Consider the following 11,265-nt stretch of genomic DNA (forward strand, 5'->3'; position numbering starts at 1 on the left):
CTTACTATGTTTAACCAATATATGTGCAAAGATCACTGAAAGAATGCAATACGGAATATAAATTACAAAGAAACCAAATGGGGACCCCGTTCGGTCATTTCCATCACAAAAAAAAGTTCGGGTGTTTGAGGGTTAATAAGTAGTTTTGACCATTGTTTGATCAAAATTGTTGGAAAAGAAACGACAGAGAGACAATACATTTCCCTTCCCCATGTTAGAGAGTGAAACATGATTATGGTTAAAATGAAGTTTATGAAAAGACCACATCATGGGGTCGCCATGGTAACATGATAAATGTATTAATAAAACTTGTGTTTTAGAATTCTATGAACCTTGTCATTAACTAGCAACCAACAAGAGCTTTCTCTGTATTACATGTACATTTGTTATGAAAGTTCATCTGTGTTACATGTTTAAAGTTAAAACTTTTGGTCCAACACAAAAATTCACCTAGAGCTTTCGACCAGTCACTCTGGTCTTCCTCAGTAGACTGACCCAGAAACAAGAAGGGGCCCTGCCAGGAAACGTACATTGGGGAAACAGAGAGGTCTCTAAAAGCCAGGTTTCAAGAACATACACGGCCTAGCTCTGCCAGTTCAGAGGTGTCTCAACACATCCACATAGAGTCACCCGGACATTTTGTTTCACTTGACACTGTAAGGATTTTAGACACTGAACAAGACTATTTCTTGAGAGGGGTGAAGGAAGCCATATACATCAGGACCCATCACCCTACATTGAACTGCGACGGGGGTCGACATCGTCTACCAGATACCTTTGACCCAGTGTTGACGTCACACTTCAAAGAAGCCACGTGACAAGCTTCACTGGGTCAGCCTACTGAGGAAGACCAGAGAGACTGGTCGAAAGCTCTAGGTGAGAGAATTTTTTGTGTTGGAACAAAAGTTTTAACTTTAAACACATGTACATGTGGTTTGTTTTCCAGATATTCCAAATTCTCAGATGAAAAAAGTTCTGAAACAGAGCACTTGGCAAAGTCTGTGCTAACACCAGTATGGTAACATAGTTGTACAGAAATAACTTTGCAGATATGTGTAAAAAAAATATAACAAAAATAAGCTTCAACATACATAAGTTAGTATACATAATATAAATAACTCAATGTTATCTTTCTCACTATCTCAACTCACTACATAATAAAACTATATAAAAATGTGAGTAGTGTTAAAACTACACAGCTGTCACATAAACAGTGGTCATCTTAAAAAAGTATATACTGATGACCAACCAACAAACAAACAAACAAAAAAAAAACAGACAGCTGTCCTGAGTAAACAAACGTCACTCAAATCACATATACTGCTGACAGCTATCAATAAAAATAAACGCACCGACAGTTGGAACAGAGGTATAAAAAACATATTTTGCTTCAGGGCCTGGAAAATGGCCTGATGTTGTCTTAAATATCTTCAGTACGAGTACACAATAACTACATATACACATGGGACATATTGTACATCATGTCCAACATTACATTAGTACATTGTATATAAATAGATCTGCAACAATACTGTGAATACTGTGGATGATAAAAGCATTACGATCTTGTCTACTCTCTACTTGTGTGAGTAGCTGTGGTCGTTCTTCCTCCGTTGTGTGCTGTTTCCTGTCTGGTTCTGTGACGTTGGTGAGGGACTGTCATTGTTCCCCCCACCCTCCTCCCTTTCATGCATGTCCACACACCTAGGCGGCCCACGACCGGCTGCCACCTGGCCCAACCTGCTCACAGAACCACCTGAACCACTTGCAGCCGTCAGCTGGCTGGAGGAATCTGGCTCTGCCTTAGCTGGAATGATCACCGGCTGTTGAAGGAATGGCCTGGGAACGAGAGTCTTCTCTGATGACCTGGGAACGAGACTCCTCTCTTCATCCATTGGCTGAGGTGCAGCTGGTGCTGGCTGCTGATTGGTCTGCTGGTGACATGTGCTCATGTGAACCGGCCAATGGGCTTGCTGGCAGGAGAAGTCACAGTAACTGGTGTTCCAGCAACAGTACAGCCTGGCCTCCTTTCCACACTGGATGCACTGATGGAGGAGACGGAGGGAATAAATGACAGGAAGAATGAATGGATGGTTTGTAGACATGGCAAAATGTGTCATGAGTGTCATGAGTTGATAATTTGCAGGTCTTGAGGTTGACATTACCAAAAGAGCACATAATGGCAGTCTGGTCTCAGGTTTGACATCTTTACTTTAAAGAGGTAATGGTCACCGTTATGTCAATAATATTATTCTTCCAGAAATGTGGTAAATCTTCCTAAATGGAAAAAATTGCAAAGACCTCAAATTGATGTGGATTGAAAAATAACAAAATACAAAAATTACTGAACAGTCCTTTATCCTTTAAGTTATCACTTCACCCCAAGGGGAAAGAGGTATTGTTTCTGGTTTGTCTGTCTGTGTGTGTGTTTGTTGACTCTAATGTAGTATCACAATACTGTATATTCTCAGAGCTGCTATCTTTGTCTGTGGGAATAGAAGGGCTAGCAGGTTAGGTTCACCACCTCTAATTGTCAAAAGCCATTTTTTGTCCCTTACCCATTGTTTCCTCTTGGTCTCCTCCACGGCCTTGCGTTTCTCTTCCAGGAAGTCCTTCTGCAGCCGGATGATGTTTTCCTGGAACTGAGAGATCAGGTTCTTCTGCATCTCCAGCATGAAGGTCTGCGTCGCATCACCAACTTCTGGGGAGGAAAACGTGGAATAATCAGAGATATAAAGACTAAATATTTCTCCGGCAAAACATACAGAGGCTACACTTGCAGATCATACAGAACACGCGCCAAAAAGCAGTTACTCAAGCAACTGAATATGATTTTGAAAACGTCAGACGTTTCAGCTAGTATCCACTAGCTTTCGTCAGTGACTGAGAGACCAGAGGGGAAATGCAGGTTTATAAGCACAAACTATTGATTGATATGCAAATAAAGTGAAGACAAATTTTTGGAAGTCGTAAAAGGAACAAAAGTCAGACAAGTCAAGACAAGATAATGCAAATTAGTCAGAAAGCTCCTGTTATACAGAACATGTAGTGAATAAACACACATACACATGCCTGAACACACACACAAACAAATGCTAGCACACACGTGAACATACACATACACAAACACACAAGCACGAATGCACACAAGCACATGCAAACACACACACACACGTCACACAAACACACACATCAACAGGGGAAAACAATGATACTCACTGTTACTTTCTCCAACTGGTTGCATCTCCATCTCCCTGAGGGCAAGCTTCATCTGGGCCAGTTTGGCCTGCAGGACGGCCTTGTCTCGTTCTAACACCAGTACCGACTGCTGCAGCTGAACCTTCTCTTCCTGCAGCACCTGCACTTTCTCACGCAGCTCCATCTGCAGGCAGAAACATACAGGAGTTACTGTCTTGTTCTAACACTAGTACCGACTGCTGCAGCTGAACCTTCTTTTTCTGCAGGACCTGCACTTTCTCATGCAGATAGACACATACAGGTGTTACTGTGTGATTCTAACACTTAGTAGTATTAACAGCTGCAGCTGAACCTTCTCTGCCTGCAGCACCTGCACTTTCTCAGGCAGCTCCATCTGCAGACAGACACATACAGGAGTTACTGCATCGTTCTAACACTAGTACCGACTGCTGCAGCTGAACCTTCTCTTCCTGCAGCACCTGCACTTTCTCACGCAGCTCCATCTGCAGGCAGAAACATACAGGAGTTACTGTCTTGTTCTAACACTAGTACCGACTGCTGCAGCTGAACCTTCTCTTGCTGCAGCACCTGCACTTTCTTATGCAGCTCCATCTGCAGTCAGAAACATACAGGAGTTAGGCCAAGGAAAAAAATGTTGTGTTTCCTGTTTCACTCCTGAAGAAAATTGGGTCGGTAGGTAGGGATAATTTTCTTTTTTTTTTCTTTTATTAGAATTTGGTGATTGGTGTGTTTATATAAGCAGAACATGTTGGAAAATCGATTGTGCAATATTTCATCACTGTTTGGACATTAATCGAAACGCTTTTAACTTTAAGTCTGGAACCGGTCCTGAGCACACTGTTACACAGCAATCATTTTGGCAATAGGCAGGGGTCCACACAAGAAAAAGGCTAGGGTCGGCAGTTTTTTTTAGGGTCAGTTGGGAAACAGGAAACACAACATTTATTTTCCTTGGCCTTTCTGTCTCATTCTAACACTTAAGTATCAACAGCTGCAGCTGTACCTTTTCTTCCTGCAGCACCTGTACTCATGCAGATACATACAGGAGTTACAACTGTTGCAGCTGAATCCTCTCTGCCTGCAGCACCTGCAGTCTCTCATGCAGCTGCACCTGCAGACAGACACATACAAGGTACGTGCGACTGTGTCACAACATAATAAATAATATGACGATGTGAAACACCATTTCCATACCTGGCTAGGGTTTTGATTGGTGGGTTGTTTGGCACCTTCTTTGGCATGTTGATTGGGGGGAAGATCTCTAGTGGAAGAGTTGTGTACAGGAACCTCATAAAGTACTGGTGCTGGCAGGACTGAGGTGTCACCTGGGAGACGGTGAGACAAGGAAGACAAGTAAGTTTTGATTGAAATCAGACGATAAAGCTTTTTCAATACTGCAAGTTAATAACGTAAACTTTTTATTATGTTTACTGAAGGAAAATATGTTGTTTTTGCTCTGTTTCCTCTTCTTCTTCTCCAAACAAATAAGGTCAATGACCTGAACCAGATAACGTGGTCTGTCACCATGGTAACTGGTGTTGGGACACATCATGTTGCAATTTTATAGCAGAAGGGATTTAGACTCCTGTCACCATATATATGAATGTGTTTGAGTGAGAATTAACAGAGCAGACCATATGCAAAGGTAAACATTATGCATTCGCTTTGCACTACCTTTCTAGTTTGATTTTGTATGTAACTTCAGGTGTTCAGCATCACACTAATTACTCCCTGAGTTGAATCTCACCTGTTCTGCCAGTTTGACGTCCCGCAGGTGTGAGACATGGAGCCTTCCGTGGTGGCTCACATGGGTCAGGACTGCGAACGGGTACGCGTCGGGCTGCTGTATGGAACACAGCGGGGGACTCCGAAAAGGAAGAAGTTGGGGGTGTCGGAAGGGGGGGACCCATACTGGTACAGGGGGGTGGCAAGGAAGGAGGTGTGGGTAGCATGACAGGTTTGGTGTGTAATACAGCTGGGGGGTTGGATAACATGGTAGTTGGGGTGGGTACCATGGTAGGGGGTGTAGGATGTCTGGTAGTGGAGGGGGTGGTGGGAGCCATAGCTGTAGATGGCACCTCGGGCAGAGCAGGGGTCATGGTAGGGGTCATGTCAGAGGTCATGTCAGAGGTCGTGTCAGAGGTCATATCAGGATGGATCAGCACCTGAAGAAAGACAACATGGCCTGTTAATTCGGACATCTTTGCATTCGCAGTTCTCTTAATTCTATTCTAACAAGAATGCATTTCTGTGCAATGCATTAATGTTTAATGCACTTTTTTAGGATGTTACATTTAGACACATAAGTTACAAATAATATATTGCACAAAGGGCACATAAGTCTGCAACTCAGTCCTCAACTGCCCATGTGTGGCTTTGTAACATGTAATGTGTTTGTTTGTGTGTCTGTATAAGTATTGTAATCTTAATTTTGTACTTGTTCTTACTTACTACACAATTGTAAAAAAATCAGTGTTATTCAGCTTGTTTGTGTACTAGCTGCAAGGCTGATTTTTGAAATTTGAAACTAAACCACAATACTTTCAGACTTTAAGTTAAAGTTCGAAAAACACAAATTTTATTAGCTATAGACTCATTAACACAAAACTCTGACAACTCTGGCATCATTATAATTGTTTAGGTACATTTCAGTGTATATTCGAGGTATTTCACAGAAAGACAACTTGTAAGTACAAACCCGTAACCATACAGGGACAGGTAGGTTCATGTTCTGTGCCTGCTCCTTCAGTAAGGATTTCATCCTCAGGATGCTCTCCTTGCCAAGCCCCTGTTCTCTGAACCAAACCTAAAGATAAAGAAAATTGGATCTTCGTTTATACCACGTGTTACAATGATTTGGAACAAGCTTGATGCAGATACTAGAGGGTTAGGAATCAGGGCTTCAATCCTAACTGATGTGGTTGCCTTTAAAAGGAAATTCTCCGCATTTATATATAACAGATTCTGCCAAACTTACAGTTTAGAGCAACCCTGTACGTGGCAGTTATCTTGTGACTGCGCTACATGCCTGGCCACAAGACCGCGCTAACTGTGACATTACTGCTGTAAATAATGTAAATAAGTTGACTTGCCTTGTAGTTCTAAGTTTATTTATCTGTTTCTCTAATTGTATTATGTGATTTGATTACTTTTTGTATTGTTTTGTCATTCTATTGGTATGGCGGCTTTGAAAAGGTGTTTCATGTCAGAAACACCTGTTTCACCATGCCATCCACTGTGCATATTGTACATGGTAAAACTTAATAAATAAATAAATAAATAAACAGGAAATGAGCACCCTTTGCTTCAAACTATTTCTTAAGTGGGCATCACATAGCAGTAAAGAGTAATATACCAGTAGCTTGCCCACTGAATGTGTTAAGCTCCAAAGGAAAATTTTGGGTCAGAATAAAGCTGTTGTCCTCTTTCTCTTCTTATATTCTATAGGAATTGGCTGATGTTCTCAGGCCACTGACTGAACCCTATCTAATGTGATAAGGTAGATTTTATGTGCTTTCTCTGTCAGTTTTAAAACTTTTGGCAAAGGCCATTGACAGTGAGACGCCGGCCTTGCAAGTATGATAATAATAAGAAGACATGGTTTATTGGTCAAACATTACCCGTGCAATCGCAGCCTTTTATAGTACTGAAATGACACAATACACATGATACATATAACATATTTGCTCCACACACACTTTTGTAGAACTGTCGCAAGGGTCTGTGTGGCTACCATTCGGTACCACCAGGTGACCTCAATACGACTTTCCCCAACCGAAGTTAGGTACCCATTCACACCTGGCTGGAGTGAGGAAAGTTGTGAAAAGTGCCTTTGCAAGGGCACAACATCGGGGCGCATGTCCAGACATGTCCCGGGTACAACTTGGGATAGAACCCGGGTCTCAGTTTCAGAGTTTAATGCTCGACCGCTACGCCCAACACCACGTATATACCAGTGTCTGTCCAGCACGTTGGCAGAACGTACTGCGCAGAACCCTGGATTTTAGCGTTTTTCGTTGTTTTTTTGGTTCACGTTGCATCAATGTTGCAGAAGATATCTTTTCTGACACAACATTTGGAAGCTACTGTCGAAATGCTAACCTTATATGACCCAATACGACCTTATATGAGACATTCTGCCAAAGTGCCATGTACAATACATTACGGGTTTTGCGCAGGTGTAGTACGTTCTGCCGACTGTCGTGCTTGTCTGTCCCACCTTGTTGGATGGCAGCTTCCTCCAGTAGCCGAGGTAGAAGGGTGCATCAGGGTGCATCATGGCATCAGGACGGTGCAGCGCGTACTGTTTGTACACCACCACGGGACACGGGAGGTTCCCCTGAACCACCGCCCAGGCCTGCAGGTTTGTACAACAAGACATGATCGTTTGAAGGTCCAATGTGCTCCAGAAAACCATATATACATATGTGAAGCAGATTTAAGGACACATTATTGATGCACTGAGCATGAATATTGTGATAAATGTAAAAAAATGCATCACACAATCATGCTGAAGTTAAAACTGTCCCAAATGTAACTATCAAAGCAGTTCAAAGTCTACATAAGTTGTGACCAACCTGAAGTTTTACAATGTACCTGACATTGCAATTTTAAAGGTAATCTGCAGTTTTAAGAAAGGCTGCTAGGGGGATAGTCCATTTTTGTAAAGCTTCATATTCAATCATAGTCCTTTCAAAATTTCTAGATTCCTCCCTTTAAATATTATACTTCTCATGAAAAACTAAATAACGTATAAATCTATTAATAAGTTTTTGACTCATTTCAAACCTACCATTTGTGAAAAACCAATTGAAACCTTCCAGCCAAGCCAAAGCCATGGCTAATTGCAGTAAAGAGTGGAAATGCCCAATGTGTGATACGAACCTTACGTGCCACAGGGTTGTCTGTTGTCAGGGACGCGTACTCCAGATACTCGTTCCCATTGGCCAGCTTCTTCAGCTGGATCTCCCCCCAGCGGAGACTGACCGTCGTCTCTCGTGACTTGATACGGAAGTACTTAGAGTTGATGATCCACATTGCACACAGCAGACTGAACGGGTTCGTCATCCCAATCACCCCTTTGGAGTACAGCACCATCTCTTCTTCGTCTGTGGGGAAATTCCTCTTCGAGACAGTTTCCGTCGAGTTCTTCACGTGGCTCAGCTCTTTAAGCTCGTCCTTTCGTCGCTTGATACTCAGACGGAGTTCGCGAAACTCCTCCGACTGGACAACGCTGTACATGTAACCGCTGGCCTTGAGGTAGCGCTCCATGGAGCGCAGCATGCTGTTGAGCGACTCGGGTTCGTAGTTCTGCCCGTTGTTTTTCTTACAGGACGTGAAGTACGATATGAGGAGCGGACAGAGCTGGGATGGCGGGATCTCCTCGGGAGGGCGGGGCTCGTTGAACGGAGGCGCGGAGCAGAATCTCTTGAAGACGTTGACATCAGAGATGGTTTTCCTGGTGGTGTTTTTGGAGAACCTGTTTGTGTGAAAGAAACATTATTTTAAGTACTACTATTCCATTCAGTGACAATACAATTTTCTACATAATCTGACACATGGGCATACCTCATCAATACTGTTTAATGCTAAATTCCATATGAACATTTTTCTTTGCACAATTGTAGGCAGCAGTACTCAGTCCATTGGTACCAGTCATTTTATAATGCTTATAAAGTGGGCGTAGGATAGCAGTAGAATGTACTGTGCCTATGTGAAACCTTAAGTTTATGGGATATTGCATAGTACTTTGTTTAGGTCTCATTTAAAGATGTATTTGCGTATTCAAGGGTGACATCCCGTCTATATTTTACAACTGTTGTGTCGATAAAGATATCATTTGCAAAACGCAAAATTCTGATGCAACGTTGACCAAACATCCAGTGAAAACTGTGAAAAATCCGAGTTTCGCACAGGTACAGTACATTCTGACGATGTGCTAAGTTGGAGTTCCTTTGGGTTACTTACCACGGGTGTGCTTGGCCGAATTGTTCAGTGTCGGAACACACTCCAGAAGCTGGCTGGTACCAGTCGTGACTAGCTGTGGGTAAATCTGTACTCATGTAGGGTAAGGATGTTGTTTGTGAGGGACCGATGCCATCCATGGCTGGGCTGTGGGTCGAACCACTACTGACATTGCTGTCCCTCCCCTTCATGGCCTGGGAACCCCCCACTTGCGGAATGGTAAGGTCCTTGATGTCAAATGCCTCCATGATATCCTCCATAGTTGTAAGTGTAAAGTAGCCTGCAAGGGAAAACATAAATTTGCAAACTAAGCATATCATAAGTTTTCATAACTCTCTTTTAAAACATACATGCAAAACTAGAAAGGTAATAATAACATTTGCAAAGCAAATGCATAATGTTTACCTTCCCGTATGGTCTGCTCTGTTAAATTCTTACTCAAACACATTCATACAGTCAGTCAGACAGGAGTCCAAATCCCTCCTGCTATAAAATTGCAACATGATGGAAAGCAACACTAGTTACCATGGTAATAGACAGTCTGATTCAGGTCATTGACCTTTTTGGTATGGAGAAGAAGAAGACGAGGAAACAGAGCAAAAACAATATGTTTTCCTTTGTTAAACATAATGAAATAATTGATTGGGTTCAAGGCAAGAACTTCCAAATCAATTTATTTAACACAATCAGTCATTCAGGTCATTCATTTAGATTCATGCAAATGTATTTTCAAATCACACGTTTTTTGTAGTTACCTGCTTACCCTTCTTGTTTTTGTTGTAACAATTTTTGTAGTTACCTGCATTCCTGCATAATTTAACTTGTTGTGGTAAATTGGAGTGAACAACAGTGATTTGTTTGTGTGTTACTGTGGCGCTTGTTTACAAAGACAGGGATCAATTATGCTTGCGCTTATAATTTTGGCACAGTATCAAAGTAATCGCACTGGAAACAGTTAACGTTAACATTCTTAGCAATATGCAATTTTATAGAAAAGTTATAATATTATACTTTCGATATCGTTCGCTGTGACCAAGGATAAATTATCTAGATTTTCGCCTGACTCGCAAACATAACCCCCCTCCCCCTTTCTAAAGGTAAATCGTATAAGTTCTGTTTCATCTGTTCATAATGTACCAAAGTCTTACGGAAGGAAAGAGGATCGACCCACCGTGCTACCGTGTTGTTATGTAGAATCCATGGGGAGCGGGAAAGGTCCCAGTGCAGTATTTATGTCAGTTTTAGATGGATCGTCTGCTTCTGTCAAGATGGCGGGAGGTGTTGGGGACCGACCGGTTGTCATCAAGGTGGTGGTGGTGGTGTGTGCAAGGGATAACAAAAGTAACGTTATAGCAAATCGACTGACAACGCTTTATATTAGACTCAGACGATTTGCTATACATTTACGCTATTAAAATTGAAATTATGCACATCCCTTCAAACATCAGAGATGCCATGGTGTACAAGGGACCGTGCGTTATTTTCAAAGGGAGGGTTGGCCAGAATTGAACGCAGCACAACGCATGTGGGATTAGTTAGAGTGCAACGCAAGGCAGCATTTCACAACGATATAACTGCATATAAGCAACAAAATTAACTTTTAGATATTGCTTTTTTATAAATAAAGCATTACGGGATTCAAAATCTGGGCTTAATGACTTTAAGAAGATGATCTCATGTATTTCTTCTGGCCGTGATTTGTCGTTTTGCTGCGCTCTGTTGTTCTTGGTGATACTGTAGATCCGTGCCAAAGCTTGGCGGGTTGATGGTTTCTACAACAACGTTTTATTCGTGAAATTAGCAACCCTTTCTCCATCCAGTGTTAGAACGTGAGTACAAGGTACTTGATATACCCGTAGTTAGCTATGATATGGTCCTGGGGTCGTCGTAAACGCAACAGTTTCGGCAGATTGGCGCAACATATAGAACTCCCTCCGCCCCCCTCCCACCCCTGGTTACAGGTTGCTGTCTAACTTTTTTTTTTTTGCAGTTCAGCAGTAAAATTGACGGTGCACTGGGTGTTAAAATCGACAATAAGGGATTCTAGTAACGTTAGGCCAGTTTGTATGATTCTTCCCAAAT

General features: G+C 42.1%; 1 protein-coding gene across 2 annotated transcripts; it reads right to left on the minus strand.

Moving 5' to 3' along the window:
* Positions 1–887: 887 nt before the first annotated feature.
* On the minus strand, positions 888–10,487 carry LOC109487689. 2 transcript variants are annotated; one of them, XM_019791715.1, is made up of 11 exons: positions 10,355–10,487; positions 9,187–9,463; positions 8,104–8,698; positions 7,439–7,576; positions 5,918–6,025; positions 4,967–5,384; positions 4,414–4,544; positions 3,660–3,701; positions 3,220–3,340; positions 2,559–2,701; positions 888–2,045 (listed from the first exon to the last, which is right to left on the minus strand). In XM_019791715.1, the coding sequence occupies exons 2-11, from the start codon at positions 9,441–9,443 to the stop codon at positions 1,578–1,580; spliced, it is 2,421 nt and encodes an 806-aa protein (XP_019647274.1). In that variant the 5' UTR covers positions 9,444–9,463; positions 10,355–10,487; the 3' UTR covers positions 888–1,577. The 2 variants fall into 2 exon arrangements, with proteins under 2 accessions (XP_019647274.1, XP_019647275.1); XM_019791716.1 differs by having other exon boundaries at positions 3,220–3,303; positions 3,623–3,701.
* Between the last annotated feature and the right edge of the window lie 778 nt (positions 10,488–11,265).

This window comes from Branchiostoma belcheri, unplaced genomic scaffold (assembly GCF_001625305.1).
Source record: "Branchiostoma belcheri isolate BF01 breed outbred unplaced genomic scaffold, Haploidv18h27 scaffold9, whole genome shotgun sequence".
NCBI lineage: Eukaryota > Metazoa > Chordata > Leptocardii > Amphioxiformes > Branchiostomatidae > Branchiostoma > Branchiostoma belcheri.

Bases quoted from the DNA above. Each gene is read 5' to 3' on its own strand.
- LOC109487689 (XM_019791715.1), bottom strand. From the start codon at position 9,443: ATGGAGGATATCATGGAGGCATTTGACATCAAGGACCTTACCATTCCG. The intron at 7,577-8,103 runs GTTCGTATCACA...ACAAACCTGCAG, and splicing joins ACAACCCTGTGGCACGTAAG to GCCTGGGCGGTGGTTCAGGG. The intron at 3,341-3,659 runs GTTCAGCTGCAG...CAGGAAGAGAAG, and splicing joins AGGTGCTGCAGGAAGAGAAG to GTTCAGCTGCAGCAGTCGGT.